A 20,039-nucleotide genomic window follows, 5' to 3' on the forward strand; every position below is an offset into this window, starting at 1 on the left:
AAATGGACTATTGCTCAGTGGTCCAAAGTCCTCTTTTCAGATGAAAGTACATTTTGCATTTACTTTGGAAATCACGGTTCTAGAGTCTGGAGGAAGAGTGGAGAGGCACAGAATCCAAGGTGTTTGAAGCCCAGTGTGAAGTTTCCACAGTCTGTGATGATTTGGGGTGCCATGTCATCTGCTGGTGTTGGTCCACTGTATTTTATCAAGTCCAAAGTCAACACAGCCATCTACCAGGAGATTTTGGAGCACTTCATGCTTCCATCTGCTGACGAGCTTTTTGGAGATGCTGATTTCCTTTTCCAGCAGGACTTAGCACCTACCCACAGTGCCAAAACTACTACCAAATGGTTTGCTGACCATGATATTACTGTGTTTGATTGGCCAGCCAACTTGCCTGACCTGAACCCCATAGAGAATCTCATCTCATTATCTCTAGCCGCTTTATCCTGTTCTACAGGGTCGCAGGCAAGCTGGAGCCTATCCCAGCTGACTACGGGCGAAAGGCGGGGTACACCCTGGACAAGTCGCCAGGTCATCACAGGGCTGACACATAGACACAGACAACCATTCACACTCACATTCACACCTACGGTCAATTTAGGGTCACCAGTTAACCTAACCTGCATGTCTTTGGACTGTGGGGGAAACTGGAGCACCCGGAGGAAACACATGGGGACACGGGGAGAACATGCAAACTCCGCACAGAAAGGCCCTCACCAGCCACGGGGCTCGAACCCGGACCTTCTTGCTGTGAGGCGATGGCGCTAACCACTACACCACCGTGCCGCCTCCATAGAGAATCTATGGGGTATTGTCAAGAGGAAGATGAGAAACACCCGACCCAAAAATACAGATATGCTGAAAGCCACTATCAAAGCAACGTGGGCTTCAATAACACCTCAGCAGTGCCACAGACTGATCACCTCCATGCCACACCACATTGATACAGTAATTCATGGTAAAGGAGCCCCAACCAAGTACTGAGTGTATAAATGAATATACTTTCCAGAAGTTGGACATTTCTGTATTGTAAATTCTTTTTTTGATTGATCTTAGGGAATATTCTAATAATCTGAGATACTGGATTTCTGATTTTCATGAGCTATAAGCCATAATCATCAAAATTAAAACAAAAAAGGCTTTAAATATTTCACTTTACATGTAATGAATATAGAATATATGAAAGTTTACCTTTCTGAATTAAATTATGAAAAAAAGGAACTTTTTCATGGTATTCTAATTTTTTGAGATGCACTAGTATAGCTTCGACACAGATTTGCATAACTGAAATGAATAATGAAGATATGGAGTAATTAATCAATCCCTAACGAGTAGTTTCCACACATCACTTCTTCTCCCTCAATTCTTAACTGATTTTCATTCTTTCTGGCATGAAGGTAAGGGTACCTAGGGGGCATATAACTTTTTTTTTTTTTTTTTATCCAGACTTGATTAATTACAATTATTGATGAAGTTATGGACTAATTAAGCCTTAATGAGCAGTTCGGCAAAAATCGCTTCTTCTCGGTCAATTCCTCGCCGTTTTGGATTCTTTCTGGCGAATAGGTCGGTATTCCTAGGGTGGATATCGCTTCTATATATAGCTTGTAACATTTATCGCGCAAGAAAGGTGGCCCGCTTTAAATTGTTCCTTCTGGACTAGACGGGGCCGGAGTGAGCTACACCGTCATTGACAGTCTTGTTATTAATACACTCTATTGCCGCTTTTCCACTACAAACGCGGCTGAGTCGAGCTGAGTGGGGCTGTTGGAGTTGCATTTCGACTACCACCGCGCTGAACCGTGCTGGCTGGAAGTGGGTGGACACATTGGGTGGAGTTAGCGAAAGTGGGTGGACGTCACGTGATGTCGTTAAGCAGCGCAAACAGTGACATCAGTGATCTTTTAAGCGGTAGTCTCACGACCCGAATAGTAAACAATAAACATGGAGGACATGGAGTCGTTAGTTTTGCTGGTCTTGGTGCTGTGGCTTGTTGTCACCGACAACGCGGACAGATACTGGCAAGAGCGTATAGATGAGGCGAGGCGCATAAGGCTTCAGAAATTCTCGTAATTCGTAATTATTCTTCTTCCAGGTTTACGGTGTTTACAGATCCCAGCATGCTCGCGGGGCGTGTGTGGGCATGTGAGGACACTCCTCCTCACCAATCAGTGCACAGGGGAGTGTCTGCTCACGCCCCCAGCCTCACTCGGCACGGTTTGGCTCGCTTCAGCCTCACTCCAAAACCGTGCGAGTTTTGGGGGCTAAGCAGGGCTGAAGCGAGCTGAGTCGTGCTGGTTTGAGATAGTCGAAACGCGAGCCATGTCGGGCTGAAGTGAGCTGAAGCGAGCTGAAGTGAGCTGAAAAAGGGTAGTGGAAAAGGGCCATATGTGCAGTAAAACAGTTGTATTGTTTTTATAGTGGCAGTACACTGTTGCAAATATGATTACAGAATGATAAACAACAAAATCCATGAAACAAACATTTTTAATGGACAGTACCAGTCAAAAGTTTGGACACGCCTCCTAATTCAGTGCTTACTCTGTCGCGGGCGAGGTATTGTAATCAGTGCGGTTGGTTTGTTTGTGTGTGTGTGTGTGTGTGTGTCAATCTACCGTCTAGAAGGTTGCACCTATTGATTTCAAATTTTCAGCGTAGGTGGGCAATGGTCCATAGATTACCTGATTAAATTTTGGGGGTAATTAGGTCAAGGTCAATGGAAAGGTCAACCTTTCGGGCAAAATAACATATTTTCCGTTATAACTCAAAAACGGGAGGCACGGTGGTGTAGTGGTTAGCGCTGTCGCCTCACAGCAAGAAGGTCCGGGTTCGAGCCCCGGGGCCGGCGAGGGCCTTTCTGTGTGGAGTTTGCATGTTCTCCCCGTGTCCGCGTGGGTTTCCTCCGGGTGCTCCGGTTTCCCCCACAGTCCAAAGACATGCAGGTTAGGTTAACTGGTGGCTCTAAATTGACCGTAGGTGTGAATGTGAGTGTGAATGGTTGTCTGTGTCTATGTGTCAGCCCTGTGATGACCTGGCGACTTGTCCAGGGTGTACCCTGCCTTTCGCCCGTAGTCAGCTGGGATAGGCTCCAGCTTGCCTGCAACCCTGTAGAACAGGATAAAGCGGCTAGAGATAATGAGATGAGATGAGAACTCAAAAACGGTTGCCGATAGACAGATATTTACTGTTATGAGCATATAGGAACTCCCATACGGCCTTTCATTTGGCACTATGATTTTTGTTTCATTTGTATCACTGCTATGCAGATGACACCCAAATTTATTTTGCTCTATCGCCTAATGATTATGCCCCCCTTGAATGTCTCTACCAGTGTATCGACCAAATCAACAACTGGATGTCACAAAATTTTCTTCAGCTGAACACAGATAAAACAGAAGTAATTCTATTTGGGGAAAAAAGATGAAAGACTCAGGATTACCACTATTCTTGACACAAAGGGGATTAAAACAAAAGAAATGGTTAAAAATCTTGGGGTTTTCATTGACAGCGAGCTAAACTTTGACAGTCACATGAAAGCAATCACTAAAACGGCATTTTATCACCTAAAAAACATTTCCAAACTAAGAGGACTTATGTCAAAAAATGATCTGGAAAAACTAATACATGCCTTCATCTCTAGTAGGGTTGATTACTGCAATGGCCTTTTCACAGGCCTGCCAAAAAAGACCATCAAACGACTTCAGCTGGTTCAAAATGCAGCGGCTAGGGTTCTCACACCAACAAAAAGAACAGAGCACATTACTCCAATTCTAAGGTCCCTTCACTGGCTTCCAGTAAGCTACAGAATTGACTTTAAAGCATTGCTGCTGGTGTACAAATCTCTAAATGGTACAGGGCCCAATTACCTCTCTGATATGTTGCAGCGGCCTAACCCAATCAGATCTACCAGATCGCAGCAGCAAAATTTACTGGTAAAACCAGTTGTTAAAACAAAGTGTGGTGAAGCAGCTTTTAGCTACTATGCAGTGCAGCTATGGAACCAACTCCCAGAGGACATCAAAAATGCTCCTGCTGTTGCAGCTTCAAATCTAGACTAAAGACCAAGCTGTTTTCAGATGCTTTCTGCTAACTGATAAATATCGTCATCTTTACATGTTTTAAACTTTTACTTAACTTCTACAGTCTTTGCATGTTTTAAACTTTACTTAAAGGTCCCATGGCATGAAATTTTCACTTTCTGAGGTTTTTTAACGTTAAAATGAGTTCCTCTGACCTTCTTAAGTCACCCCAGTGGCTAGAAATTTCATAATGTGTAAACCAAACTATGCCCAACATTTGAGAATGGCGCGTCAAAACGGCGCGTTGATAAACTCTTCCCTTTACTACGTCAGCAAGGGGGATGATCCCCACGCCCCCCCTCTGGATTCCCACCCACTGTATGGATTGCCCCGCCCAGTTGCAGTGAGGAGACCATAGAGGGAGGACACAACAACATGGCACCACCTAAGCGAGCGAAACATGAAAATTGCGCTGTACATGGATGTGACAACACAGAAAGGAGTCTGTTTTTACTGCCGACGGGAGAGCCCCTGAAGACGCAGTGGATTCATTTTATTTACTTCAATAATACGCCGTCGAGTCTACCTAAGACGGTGTATGTTTGTCGGAAGCATTTTCCTGATGAATGTTTCCACAACTTGGAACAGTACAGGGCAGGTTTTGCACATCAACTGTCACTGAAGCCTGGGTCCGTACCAAGCATCCCTGCCGCATCAGCCACAAACAGCGAACAAATAAGTGTATAACTGTTAAGTCGTTTTGCCGTGTTTTAAAATCGGTGCCACGTTAGCCTTGCAATGGCTACATTAGCTGTGCAGCTAACCGCTTCCTGCAGTTAGCCAGGTACTCTGCGCTACAAAACCAAAAAACATGCAGCATGCTCTGTTATAATAGCCAATCAAAACAGTTTTTACAAAGACACCCACATTCTTTTTTTAAGTCACTCATTCATTTTGTTTGTTTGTTCAGTAAAAACCCAAACATTTGTTGAATTTATTTTATTTCCTCGTGTCGCACCTTAATGACGTCAGCGCGCGGTATTTTTCCCTTCGCGGTTTGTTCCTTCTCTCTCGCCATAGTAAGACACCCACATCCGCTTGTTCTGACCCACTGGAGGTAGCGTCACAGTGCTGTTAGCCAATCAGAGGTAACACGTTTACATGTCATGAATATTAATGATAAGACCCGCCCCCACCCTCTACCCTTCCCCGCCTCCTGCTTCTCATTAGCAAAACGACGCACTGGGAAAAGCGCTGAAATGGGGCTTTCTCCCAGGAGGCTATAGCTACGTGCCGAGGGTTCATTTCGAGAAAGGCTGCGGATATAACATCCGGAAACCTCCACGAGCCCGTTTAAAGCATCAACAAACCACCATGCCATGGGTCCTTTTAACTTTTATTCCATTTTATTCTGCTGTTTTTACTGAACTTTTACTTCATTTTATTACTTAATTTCTACTATTGTTTAGTTCTTATTTTTATTTTTCTCTCTTCTTCCCCCTTTATTTTATGTAATTTTATTTTCTATTGTTTACTGTTTTGCCTTTACCTCTGTAAAGCACATTGAACTGCCACTGTGTATGAAATGCGCTTTATAAATAAACTTGCCTATGATCTTTGACCTTGAGTGACCATGAAAGGTCAAACTCAAGGTCATGGATTTTCAGAGGGCTGTAACTTGAAAACGGTTGATGGTAGACAGATATTTACCATTATCGACTTCTAGGAAATGCCATATGGGCTTTCATTTGGCACCATGACCTTTGACCTTGAGAGGTCAGACTCAAGGTCATGGATCTTCACAGGGCTGTACCGTGACAGCTGATGATTGAGAAATGTTACCATTATCAACATATAGGTATAAAATAAGTGCTGTCGGGCGAGGTTCGTTTTGCTTAGCGACACTTGTTTATTTTTATTCGTTAAAACACACTTCATGTCTCAAAGTAATGATGGATGTCGTTTCTCTTTACTTGGATCACTACAGTTGTGGAACAGGACTGTTTATTATTTGTATTTTTATTATTTCCTATTTACTGTTTGATCTCAAACGTGGGGCGGCACGGTGGTGTAGTGGTTAGCGCTGTCGCCTCACAGCAAGAAGGTCCTGGGTTCGAGCCCCGTGGCCGGCGAGGGCCTTTCTGTGTGGAGTTTGCATGTTCTCCCCGTGTCCGCATGGGTTTCCTCCGGGTGCTCCGGTTTCCCCCACAGTCCAAAGACATGCAGGTTAGGGTAACTGGCGACTCTAAATTGACCGTAGGTGTGAATGTGAGTGTGAATGGTTGTCTGTGTCTATGTGTCAGCCCTGTGATGACCTGGCGACTTGTCCAGGGTGTACCCCGCCTTTCGCCTGTAGTCAGCTGGGATAGGATCCAGCTTAGACCCCGAAGCCGCCGCCAGGCGCCGCTAAAACCGCCATTTAGAATTTGAGCCGCCGCCAGCCAATAATTTTGTAAGCCAATTTGAACCGCTATCTAATAAAATTTGGCTGAGCCACTAAGAATTGTGTACATCAAATAATGGGTTTATCCACATCATGAGCTACAAGAAAAGTGACACAAACATGATCAACTGTACACACTAGTAGTAACACAATAGAGACGTATAGGCATACACTGTAGAGATTTAGAACTGATATCACAGCACAGAGAGCCACCACAAGCTTGCCGTTGTGACTACCTGTCTGGCTTCCCGCCCCTCACACCGTTACCACGATACACTGGGGAACCCGGGAACCCACCCAGAGCATCAATCGACTCCGATATCGACGAGATGGCTGCATTCTTTGCCGCTGCTGAGGGAAAGTGTAAAGGTTTTTTTGGTTTGTTTGTTTGTTTGTTTCACATACTTCGAGATTGATAAAGTACTCCACCACTCTACTTTCATCATAGTAAGATAGCTGCCAGTCCTTCACTGGTCATTGCTAGTGAGAGTAGATAGCTAGATGCCTTCCTCGAACAATCCAGATTAGCTTATTATTAGCATTGAACTACAATCTTGCTAGATTTATATTTACAATGAAGTAAGAGACCAGGGGACCTGTGGTAATTTGCTATTTATTCCCCCCATTTGTTTGATCCGTTCGCCCGGATATATGCCACACAGTGACGTCCAGTATCAGCCATTTGTAGCCATAAACATTTTGGTGGCTGCAGCAGCCATTAAGGTTTTGGCTGAGTCAGCTAGCCAGCCAATAATTTCATCAGCCAGCCATTATCCTGAAAACAAACGGCTTCGGGGTCTACTCCAGCTTGCCTGCGACCCTGAAGAACAGGATAAAGCGGCTAGAGATAATGAGATGAGATGAGATCTCAAACGCATTAATCAGGGAAGAAACTCATCCACTAATTAACTTCTGACAAGGCACATCTGTTAATTGAAAAGCATTCCAGGTGACTACGTCATGAAGCTGGTTAAGATAATGGCAATAGTGTACAAAGCTTCATCAAGGTAAACGGTGGATACGCTGAAGAATCTAAAATATCCAATGTATTTTGTTTAACACTTTTTTTGTTTGTTTGTTTACAACATAATTCCATACATGTTCCAGATGTTGTTTCATAGTTTTGATGTCTTCAGTATTGTTCTACAATGTAGAAAATAGTCAGAATAAAATAAATGAATGAATGTGTAAAGTAGGGATGTACAAACTTTTGACTGGTACTGTGTATATATATATTTTTAAGAAGTTAATAAGTCACCTTAAGCCTCGGTCACAACCGGCTGTACATGCTCCTACGGCCGGTCTGCGTGCAAAGAAACGCACGGAGGGCGCGCGTGTGACGTGCTGATTTTCGAGCCGCAGACCGGCCGCAGAGGTTCTTTGTCATGTCAAACAAACTCTACGGGCGCTTACGTTTTTTTCACGTTGCAAGACAAACTTACGGCCAACGTGCGTCTTTCTCCACGAACAAAAAAAACGCAGCGATTTGGGAAACGCCAAAAAATCGTACGTCCGGTTGTGACCTAGGCTTTAATGTCTGCCATTGTATCCCTTTCTGTTCCTTTAAACCCGTAATCTGAAATAAATAAACCGTTTTCCTTGCAGAAAAGAGAATCATCATCGGGTTCCCAAGTGTTTTACAGATCATCCAGCTTGGCTCAGCTTTCTGAGCACAGCAAAACGTCCTCAAATCAGTCCGAGTCCACAGTAAAGGAAATTTGCATGAAAGCCACAGACCTGACGTTCTTGTTTTTAAAGGGCGCTTGTTTTTAACTTCCAATAAACATACAGCAAGTCACACCAGCCCAGTGAATAACTACAACATATACACTTGTATTCAAAATAATAGCAGTCCAACACGACTAACCAGATCAATCACTGTTTTTGGTGGAAATTATATTACTACATGGCAAATAACTTACCAGTAGGTGTAGTAGAGTCATAGAAAACCAACAGACCCAACATTCATGATATGCATGCTCCTGAGTCTGTGTAATCGAATAATTAAGTGAAAGGGGCGTGTTCAAAATAATAGCAGTGTGGAGTTTAATTAGTGAGGTCATTCATTCTGTGAAAAAACAGATGTCAGTCAGGTGGCCCTAATTTAAGGATGAAGCCAGCACATGTTGTACATCCATTTCTCTCTGAAAACCTGAGAAGCATGGGTCGTTCCAGACATTGTTCAGAAGAACAGCGTGCTTTGATTAAAACGTTGATTGGAGAGGTAAAACGTATACTGTAAAGAAGTGCAGAAAATGATGGGCTGCTCGGCTAAAATGATCTCCAGTGCTTTAAAATGGACAGCAAAGCCAGAGAGGCGTGGAAGAAAACGGAAGACTACCATTCGAATGGATCGAAGAATAGCCAGAATGGCAAAGACTCAGCCAATGATCAGCTCCAGGGTGATCAAAGACGGTCTGAAGTTACCTGTGAGTACTGTGACAATTAGAAGACGCCTGTGTGAAGCTAATCTATCGGCAAGAAGCTCCCGCAAAGTTCCACTGTTTAAAAAAAGACGTGCTGAAGAGGATACAATTTGCCAAAGAACACATCGACTGGCCTAACGGAGAAACATTTTGTGGACTGATGAAAGTAAAATTGTTCTTTTTGGGTCCAAGAGCCGCAGACAGTTTTTCAGACGACCCCCAAACACTGAATTCAAGCCACAGTACACTCTGAAGACAGTGAAGCATGGTGGTGCAAGCATCATGATATGGGAATGTTTCTCTTACTGTGGTGTCGGGCCCATTTATCGCATACCAGGGATCATGGATCAGTTTGCATATATCAAAATACTTGAGGAGGTCATGTTGCCTTATGCTGAAGAGGAAACGCCCTTGAAATGGGTGTTTCAACAAGACAACGACCCCAAACACACCAGTAAGCGAGCAGCGTCAGGGTTCAAGACCAACAAAATGAAAGTTATGGAGTGGCCAGCCCAATCCCCGGACCTTAATCCGATAGAAAACTTGTGGGGTGACATCAAAAATGCTGTTTCTGAGGCAAAACCAAGAAATGCAGAGGAATTGTGGAATGTTGTCAAATCATCCTGGGCTGGAATACCTGCTCACAGGTGCCAGAAGTTCTCAGAAACCGTGGTCATATTAGTTTAGTGATTCGCAGGAATACTAAATCCTTAAGATTTTTTCAGTTTATACAGTAAATATTTGGAGTTTGTAATGAAAAATGCAGACACTGCTATTTTTTTGAACAGCCCAATGTTCATTTTTCTTCATTTTCTGTAAAGTAATTAAAATATTGATACATTTATCTTCATGTTTTGATGTAGAATATAATGTGCATTGTTCCCAATGCATGGAAATAAAAAATATTATAAGGATTTTGAGCTTTACTCACGTTTTTAAACACACTGCTATTATTTTGAACACAACTGTACATACATTTCTTCTGCAACTGATCACTTCTGGGTTTTCTTGGATACCTTCTGATATTCTCGAACTGCGTGTGTGTGTTCCAGGATGAAGCTCATGAGGAGCTGGCCGTGTGTCTGTCTCGTGGTCTGTCGTTGGATATACCACGCAGCAGCCGGGAATCCGTTCAGGGTTCCAGCGGCTACAGCACACAGACCAACACGCCCTGCTGCAGCGAGGACACATACAGTGAGTGTGTGTGTGTGTGTGTGTCACAGTGTGTCATGGTTTTTACATTAACACCATGGTCGAAGAATCGCCTTTACAGTGAAATATCCCTTTCATTACAATATCACTCTGCTTGAGTTCTTCAGTCACTTGAATAAGCTCCGCCCCCAATAAAAGATTTTGTGCCTGGTCTGTTGTCTCACATATCGGCAAAGGTTTTATTGCACTTTTGATAATGTTTTTATAATCTACTTGTGTGCAAACACACCTTTTTATTTATTAATTATCATGTGTAGACTGTGTGTGTGGATGAGCCTATAGTGTAACCCCACTCCAAGAGCATGGGAGGGACAGACAGACAGGGAGAGAGAGACAGACAGAGCGAGAGACACACAGGGAGAGACAGACAGGGAGAGAGAGACACAGACGGAGAGAGACAGACACAGAGGGAGAGAGACAGGCAGACAGGGCGAGAAAGATACAGAGACAGACAGGGAGGGGGAGAAAGAGAAAGACACAGACAGGGAGAGAGAGATGCAGAGACAGACGGAAAGAAAAATACAGAGACAGGCAGATGGAGAGAGACAGGCAGACAGAGAGAAAGAGACAGAGAGGAGGGAGAGAGAGAGAGAGTGACAGACAGGGAGAGAGAGCGAAAGAGAGACAGACGGAGGGAGAGAGAGACACATGAAGGGGGAGAGAGAGAGAAAGACAGGGAGAGAGAGATAAAGAAAGAAAGAAAGATACAGAGACAGACAGGGAGAGAGAGGCAGAGGGAGAGAGACAGACAGATGGAGAGAGACAGGCAGACAGAGAGACAGACAGGGAGGGAGAGAGAAAAAAGTGACAGACAGGGAGAGAGAGCACGAGCGAAAGAGACAGACAGGGAGAGAGACAGATGGAGGAGGGAGAGAGAGAGAAAGTGACAGACGGAGAGAGTGACAGACAGGGAGAGAGAGCGAAAGAGACAGACGGAGGGAGAGAGAGAGACACATGGAGGAGGAGAGAGAGAAAGACAGGGAGAGAGAGATAGAGAGAAAGAAAGAAAGATACAGAGACAGACAGGGGGAGAGAGACAGACAGGGAGAGAGACAGACAGAGCGAGAGACACACAGGGAGAGACACAGACAGGGAGAGAGAGACACAGACGGAGAGAGACAGACACAGAGGGAGAGAGACAGGCAGACAGGGCGAGAAAGATACAGAGACAGACAGGGAGGGGGAGAAAGAGAAAGACAGACAGGGAGAGAGAGATGCAGAGACAGACGGAAAGAAAAATACAGAGACAGGCAGATGGAGAGAGACAGGCAGACAGAGAGAAAGAGACAGAGAGGAGGGAGAGAGAGAGTGACAGACAGGGAGAGAGAGCGAAAGAGAGACAGACGGAGGGAGAGAGAGAGACACATGAAGGGGGAGAGAGAGAGAAAGACAGGGAGAGAGAGATAAAGAAAGAAAGATACAGAGACAGACAGGGAGAGAGAGGCAGAGGGAGAGAGACAGACAGATGAGAGAGACAGGCAGACAGAGAGACAGACAGGGAGGGAGAGAGAAAAAAGTGACAGACAGGGAGAGAGAGCGCGAGCGAAAGAGACAGACAGGGAGAGAGACAGATGGAGGAGGGAGAGAGAGAGAAAGTGACAGACGGAGAGAGTGACACAGGGAGAGAGAGCGAAAGAGACAGACGGAGGGAGAGAGAGAGACACATGGAGGAGGAGAGAGAGAAAGACAGGGAGAGAGAGATAGAGAGAAAGAAAGAAAGATACAGAGACAGACAGGGAGAGAGAGGCAGACAGAGGGAGAGAGACAGACAGGGAGAGAGAGACAGACAGAGCGAGAGACACAGGGAGAGACACAGACAGGGAGAGAGAGACACAGATGGAGAGAGACAGACACAGAGCGAGAGAGACAGGCAGACAGGGCGAGAAAGATACAGAGACAGACAGGGAGGGGGAGAAAGAGAAAGACAGACAGGGAGAGAGAGATGCAGAGACAGACGGAAAGAAAAATACAGAGACAGGCAGATGGAGAGAGACAGGCAGACAGAGAGAAAGAGACAGAGAGGAGGGAGAGAGAGAGAGAGAGAGACACAGACAGGGAGAGAGAGCGAAAGAGACAGACGGAGGGAGAGAGAGAGACACATGAAGGGGGAGAGAGAGAGAAAGACAGGGAGAGAGAGATAAAGAAAGAAAGATACAGAGACAGACAGGGAGAGAGAGGCAGAGGGAGAGAGACAGATGAGAGAGACAGGCAGACAGAGACAGACAGGGAGGGAGAGAGAAAAAAGTGACAGACAGGGAGAGAGAGCGCGAGCGAAAGAGACAGACAGGGAGAGAGACAGATGGAGGAGGGAGAGAGAGAGAAAGTGACAGACGGAGAGAGTGACAGACAGGGAGAGAGAGCGAAAGAGACAGACGGAGGGAGAGAGAGAGACACATGGAGGAGGAGAGAGAGAAAGAAAGAAAGAAAGAAAGATACAGAGACAGACAGAGGGAGAGAGGCAGACAGAGGGAGAGAGACAGATGGAGAGAGACAGGGAGAGAGAGAGAGAAAAAAGTGACAGACAGGGAGAGAGAGAGAGCGCGAAAGAGAGACAGACAGGGAGAGAGACATAGATAACGCAGCTTTAATCTATGTGCCATTTCCATGAAGTCCAGATCCTCAAGATTAGATTTTACAAGTCTTCCAGTTGATCCCAGTATTCTGGACTTGACCATTTTAAACAGTTTCGTGTTGTGCTTCTGCCATCTAGTGGCGAGAATAGTGAAATTTCAGACTACAATTTATCCATGCCCCATGCAAACAAAACTTCTTTCTTTCTTTCTACAGTATTTGATTACGAGTGCTTGCCAGGCGGCGGAGACCAAGACGGAGAGACGCAGGATTGTGACGGGCCCGCCTTAGCTCTGCAGAACATAGACATCAGCCAGTCGTATCGCAGAACGTTGCCAGCCAAGCGCCCTTCTCCCTGTGGGCCAGTCAGCATCACACCGGGTGTGGCCACAATCCGGCGCGCGCCCACCTCGAAGCCGAGCCTGTGGCGCGGGCCGAGCGTTCACGGTCCGATCCCCATCAAAACCCCCGTCATTCCTGTTAAGACACCCACCGTGCCCACAGCACTCTGCAGCGAGGACGCAGAAAACACCAGTGATCCCTCTCCATCACCCACACAGCTCACACCCAACTCTGTCAGCCAATCAGATCCTCCGGCACAGCAGAACGAAGCTGGGCATGACGAGCAGGAGGGCAGCATGCTGTCATCTATTCGCCGAGGCGTGAGCCTCAAAAAAGCAATGACCAACGATCGATCCGCCCCGGTTCTCGAATAAAGAGTGCCGCTAATGACGACGCCGACTCCTCCTCGACCAATCAGAACTCAGACGTAGCTGGAGGTTTTTAGCAACAGTGCTAATGTCACATGTAGGATGGGTAAAGTAGTACATGTGTTTCACAGCGATTCAGTACATTTAAGATGAGATGTTAATGTTCTATCATATTCCACAATAATGACATGTAGTGGCTTTGTACATACAGATATAGAGCATCTGGTTTGAAGTGATTGTTTCACTGTTGATTATATTCTAGAGCTTTCTCCACTATAGGTGCCAAAACTTTGTGCCTCATATTGTATTTGCTTATCTCACTCGAATCAGGAGTTGCAGAACCGCAATCAGAGCTGCGCTGGACGTTTACTCGTGAAGAGCGTGTGCATTTTGTACGTTATATCAGGTGTGTGGAGGTTGAAGAACTGCAGCAGTTCCTGAAGAGGGGGGGGGGAGAGACAAACACATTTCTCTCAGACAGGACCTGGAGTAGCTTAAAGCATGGTATCTTCTGTCAAAAACATTCAACTCTGGTGCGTAATTTTCACGTTTCGCCGTGCTTCAGTGCCCGTGACGAGCACGCGGAGATCAGCGGTAACAGACACTCGAATGTTCTTGTGCATGCAGCCCACATGACGACAGCAGGAGCAACTCGAGAATGGAAATCACTGACTTTTCTAGTATCTCTATCTTTTTAAACGTCAAATGAACTCTCAAAAGTGTACTAAACATCCGCCGGATGCCTTTTATGGTGTGCCAGGATGACGACATCACCGAAATCCTAAACCGGACTCTGCTTTCACACACACTAGCATAATTTAGACAATTTCAAATCCCATTGAGGTTATAACTAAGGAATAAAACACAAAACGGCATGCTGTCGTATTTCCTAATAACAGCACAGCTCAAAGTGTTTTATTCCTCTTAGATCACAGCCATTTTCCAATGATTAGTTGTTTTTTTTATTATTATTAATTAAATAATTGTCCTTTTTATCGTTATAGAAGTATAGAATGTCTCAAAACAAATCAGTTCCCATTGTCTCTTACGTTATAGCAGCTATAAACCATCATTCTCTCACCAGCCTCTCTTTTTTATGGTTTGACAAAAAAAAAAAACCCACAGCTTGTCCTGTTACCGAGAAGTCCTCTGTCCTAAAAAAGAAAAAAAAAATACTACGAATAAAAAAAAAAAATAGTAGTTATAGCTTTACCTCTGACTGTTACTGATCTGACACCGGACCGGAGACTCCTTCCAGAAATGTGAAACAAATATCTCCCTACAAAAAAACTTTACTCCATCAACGATCGCACGCATCTTTTAAACCAGTTAAACGTCTCTGCGTACGTTGTTACTATAGTAACCATGACACATTCGAACGAGCACACTGGTACAAACCTGGACCGGCTGTCGTAGAGAATCGGAACCAATCCGATCTGAAAATTCTGCAGTGTGCACTTTTATATTGTAAAGCTATGAGACGAATGTAGCTAGCAAATAATATATATATTTAAAAAATTGGGACGCTGTGTAAACTAATTAAAAACAATGTGATAATTTGCAAATCATGGAAACCCGATATTTAACTGAAAATAGTACAAAGACAACATATCAAATGTTGAAACTGAGAACTTTTGTTTTTTGTAAAATATATGCTCATTTTGAATTTGATGTCAGCAGCATGTTTCAAAAAAGTTGGGACGGGGGCATGTTTAACACTGCGTTGCATCACCTCTACTTTTAACAACACTAAACGTTTGGGAACTGAGGAGACCAATTGCTGTAGTTTTGAAAGAGAAATGTTGGCCCGTTCTTGCCTGATGTACAGTTTCCTTTGTCATATTTTTGGCTTCATAATGCACCAAATTTTTTTCAATGGGAGACAGGTCTGGACTGCACTGCAGGCAGGCCAGTTTAGCACCCGGACTCTCTTACTACAGAGCCATGCAGTTTTAATATGTGCAGAAAGCAGTTTGGCATTGTCTTGCTGAAAGAAGGAAGGCCTTCCCTGAAAAAGATTTGGTCTGGATGGCAGCATATTGCTCTGAAACGTGTATATATCTCATCTCATCATCTCTAGCCGCTTTATCCTGTTCTACAGGGTCGCAGGCAAGCTGGAGCCTATCCCAGCTGACTACGGGCGAAAGGCGGGGTACACCCTGGACAAGTCGCCAGGTCATCACAGGGCTGACACATAGACACAGACAACCATTCACACTCACATTCACACCTACGGTCAATTTAGAGTCACCAGTCAACCTAACCTGCATGTCTTTGGACTGTGGGGGAAACCGGAGCACCCGGAGGAAACCCACGCGGACACGGGGAGAACATGCAAACTCCGCACAGAAAGGCCCTCGCCGGCCACGGGGCTCGAACCCAGGACCCTCTTGCTGTGAGGCGACAGCGCTAACCACTACACCACCGTGCCGCCCCACGTGTATATATCATTCAGCATTAATGATGCCTTCCCAGATGTACAAGCTGCCCATGTCATGTGCACTAATGCACTCTCATACCATCACAGACGCTGGCTTTTGAACTGTGCACTGATAACAGGCCGGATGGTCCCTCTCCTCTTTAGCCTGGCGGACGTGGTGTCCATGATTTCTAAAAAGAATTTCTACTTTTGATTCGTCAGACCTCGGAGCAATTTTCCACTTCGCCTCGATCCATCGTAAAAGAGCTCGGGCCCAGAGAAGGTGGCGGTGTTTCTGGATATTGTTTATATCTGGTTTTAACTTACATTTGTGGATGCAGTAATGAATTGTTTTCAGAAAACCATTGTCTGTGAAGTGTTCCTGAGCCCATACAGTGATTTCCACTACAGACATGCATCTACTTTTAATGCAGTGTCTCCTGAGGGCCTGAAGATCACAGGCATCCAATGTCAGTTTTCAGCCTTGTCTCTTGCATACAGAGATTTCCCCAGATTCTCTGAATCTTTTAATGATATTATGGACCAGAGATGATGTGATCCACAAGTTCTTTGCAGTTTTACATTGAGGAACATTATTCTTAAATTGTCTGCCCACACAGTCTTTCAGAGAGCGGTGAACCCCTCCCCATCTTTACTTCTGAGAGACTCCACCTCCCTGGGATGCTCTTTTTATACCCAGTCATCTTACTGACCTGCTGCCAATTAACCTAATTAGTTTAATTAGGTTACACATTACACAACTTTTTTGAAACGTGTTGCTGACATCAAATTCAAAATGAGCATGTATTTTTCAAAAAAACAATTTCTATGTTGTCTTGCTACTATCTTCAACGAAATGTAGCGTTTCCATGATTGTATTTATGTTTTACACAGCGTCCCAACTTTTTTGGAATTGGGGTTCTAGGTTAAACATTTAAATGAGATTGTGTCACTCGGCACTGTGGTTTGAAACCAGTATACCGTATGAAGATGACCGGAGACCGGAGGTGACATCAGTAAGAAACGGGTCTAAGTGAGTTGTGGTGCCTCGAGCTTTTAGGATCAATCCCCCAACATGATCACAGTGGTGCGTCTCGGCGTATCAGATTCAGTACAATGGCTGCTATACAGTAACATGCAACCTGTTCACAGTGACTCGCATCTCTCTTTCTTTCTGTGCAGTCTCTGCTATAAAGCGCTCCGGAGAGGTGGTGGGTTCCGTGGAACCAGTGTGAAAATGCACATTTTAAAAAAAGTGAAGGAAAAAAAAACGCAGCGAGCGAGTGAACAAACCAATCCAACGTTGTCTTGTGCCATACCATGAGCTCATGCCAATCATCACAAGATCATTCAGGTTAGAAGTAGCAAACACAACCATCATGTTTTATTTTTGTTTAAGAAAAATGTTCTTGCTGTGGTCTGGTCTCGATGTATTGACTTTTCAGTTCTTTGTGTATTATATCTTTAATAACATTGCAAGTAAAGAAGTATTTTGGCTTCATCCCGAATGTAGTTAAATCAAAAGACATTTTAGCATCATGCAAACTGGATCAAACCTTCATTTGTTTGTAAGCAGCGTTGTTAAAACGATGCAAATCAGTGGAGAACGCTCAGACTTCAGGCCACGCCCCTTAATTGAACCTGCTGATTGCTGTAGAAGTTTGCATGATGCTAACCTGAAGGCACAGAACCCGTCTTATCTGATCGACTGCATTGCTCCGTTTCTCTGAGCGTTAAATATAAACCTCTAATCTCTGGGTCGGACTCATTTCTTCTCTGCTGTATAACTGTAGGCCTGCGTGGGTGACGCTCAGGCACAAAGAGTCTAGAATGTTCTACCTAGCTGATGCCTTACGCAAATGATGCTGACAGTGTGTATGTATATATATAAATAAAAAATTATTCTCTGCAGAGAGATTGTTCCTGAACATTTATGTATGCTACCGTTCAAAAGTTTGGGGTCACCCAGACAATTTTGTGTTTTCCATGAAAAGTCGCACTTTTATTTCCCACCATAAGTTGTAAAACGAATAGAAAATATAGTCAAGACATTTTTCTGGCCATTTTGAGCATTTAATCGACCCCACAAATGTGATGCTCCAGAAACTCAATCTGCTCAAAGGAAGGTCAGTTTTATAGCTTCTCTAAAGAGCTCAACTGTTTTCAGCTGTGCTAACATGATTGTACAAGGGTTTTCTAATCATCCATTAGCCTTCTGAGGCAATGAGCAAACACATTGTACCATTAGAACACTGGAGTGAGAGTTGCTGCAAATGGGCCTCTATACACCTATGGAGATATTGCACCAAAAACCACACATTTGCGGCTAGAATAGTCATTTACCACATTAGCAATGTATAGAGTGGATTTCTGATTAGTTTAAAGTGATCTTCATTGAAAAGAACAGTGCTTTTCTTTCAAAAATAAGGACATTTCAAAGTGACCCCAAACTTTTGAACGGTAATGTAGTGTAGCTGCTCTGTCAGTACACCGTGACATACGTAGCTCACGTTTATGAATGTAAAGATGAGTCTCTGAGGATGGGATTTCAAAGTGGTTTGGATCAAGACTACAGTTTTGTCGAGTGCTTCAGGTCTGGAGTTTGTTTCATGTGTCCAACTGCTGTTTTAGCAAATAAAATAACGCTAATGTGTCAAATATTCGTCTGGGATTGCGTGTGTTGACTTCCTTTCCATGCATCTGAGGATTTAAAAAAAATATATATATATATATATATATATGAATCAAGAGGGGTGTTCACACGGCAACTTTTACTCCGGTGTAGCACCGGGGCTGCCCCGGTAGAGCGTTCACACGGTACAAAGTTATACCGGTGTAGCCCCTGAAAGCTGCTTAAACCGGTGCAAATCTAACCCTGCTCAGGAGGTGGTTTAAGAAATTTACTCCGGAGTAAACGCTAGTTTGCCGAGCAGCACCGATATAAAATGGGACGTCTGAACGCTCCAGGGGTAGACTCGCTACGCGTGAGGAGAGTTGATTACATACGGGCATTGCATAACTTGCATCCTGGTATTTTGCGCTTCCAAAATGGCGAATATCAACAACAACAGAACTGCGCGTCTTCCAGTGTTGCCAGATTGGGCGGTTTTAAGTGCATTTTGGCAGATTTGAACATATTTTGGGCTGGAAAACGTCAGCAGTATCTGGCAACACTGGTGTCTTCATCCACGTTGTTTTCCCGGTGCTTGGTGATGCCATGACAACCGGGAAAAGGAAGTACATTTTCACGCATGCGCATATTTCATTTCCGCATTATTACTATCGTATGGACCCTTTTCACGTGACGTCACGACAAACGCAGCCGCCATTTTGGACGTGTACTACCAGTAGTTTACCACAGCCAGCATTGAGGAACGGCAGCAAAAAAAGTGTTTATTTTCAGCAAGACTTCCATCATGCCACTATATTGTTGTGCACCTGGATGTAGTAACCATCAACAAACAAGGCAAGGGTTATCATTTTATCGGATCCCGACGGAGAAGATGGATAGCGGCCATTAAAAAAAATTAACAGATTGGCAGCCCTCAGCATACCAGCGCTTGTGTAGTGACCACTTTGTTGGAGGTAAGACGAATAAAATTAGCCAGAAAAGGCATTACATTGCTGTTAACATTCTGTGGCGGCGAGTGTGTAACCAAATAGGCTAAAATAACCCATTGTAACCTCTTTGTTCTTCTGTAGTAACTATTAGCTAACGACATTAGCTAGCATTGTGTTCCTTTGCTGTTGGTAGACTGTAGGACAGATCAGAGACAGTGTCCTACAAACAGCGCTTAATTTGAGGGGGAGCAAGCCGGAGCGCGCTCCGGAACCTCGGGCGTTGGCTCCGGCAGCTATTTACACTGGATCCGGTGATCCGACACCTCTTTTGACTATGTAACAAAAAAAAAAACCCAAATAATTAAATAAAAAATGCAAGTTTATTTAGTGTTAATGTCTGATTTTGATATCTGTCTTGTTGGTGATTTCTCTCATGAAACGACATCCACAAAATATCTGCAGATGAACTTAATTTGCAGTGTTATTACAAAACATGCCCAGAAGCGCAGCGCCCCGCCCCCTTTTTTCCGCACCGGAGCCACTCATCCTCTGCGCTCTGGGAGCTCCCACTTTACAAATTAAAGCACTGCCTACAAATAAGTGTTCAAAACAATAGGAACATGTATTTGTCTCTTAAATCCAGGCCGTTCCCTGTAATCTGTAACAACGGTTGGA

At 44.4% G+C, this 20,039-nt stretch overlaps 1 protein-coding gene across 2 annotated transcripts in view; it reads left to right on the forward strand.

The window, feature by feature from the left end:
* The window catches only part of LOC132882088 (protein MTSS 1-like), a 115,221-nt gene extending 99,691 nt beyond the window's left edge, over positions 1 to 15,530 (forward strand). For both annotated transcript variants that reach the window (XM_060915320.1, XM_060915321.1), the window contains 2 exons: positions 9,944 to 10,085; positions 12,891 to 15,530. In XM_060915320.1, coding sequence (XP_060771303.1) covers positions 9,944 to 10,085; positions 12,891 to 13,390 — 642 coding nt within the window. In that variant the 3' untranslated portion in view covers positions 13,391 to 15,530. The remainder of the gene's footprint in view (positions 1 to 9,943; positions 10,086 to 12,890) is intronic.
* The last annotated feature ends 4,509 nt before the right edge of the window (positions 15,531 to 20,039 follow it).

Source organism: Neoarius graeffei, chromosome 2 (genome assembly GCF_027579695.1).
Source record: "Neoarius graeffei isolate fNeoGra1 chromosome 2, fNeoGra1.pri, whole genome shotgun sequence".
NCBI lineage: Eukaryota > Metazoa > Chordata > Actinopteri > Siluriformes > Ariidae > Neoarius > Neoarius graeffei.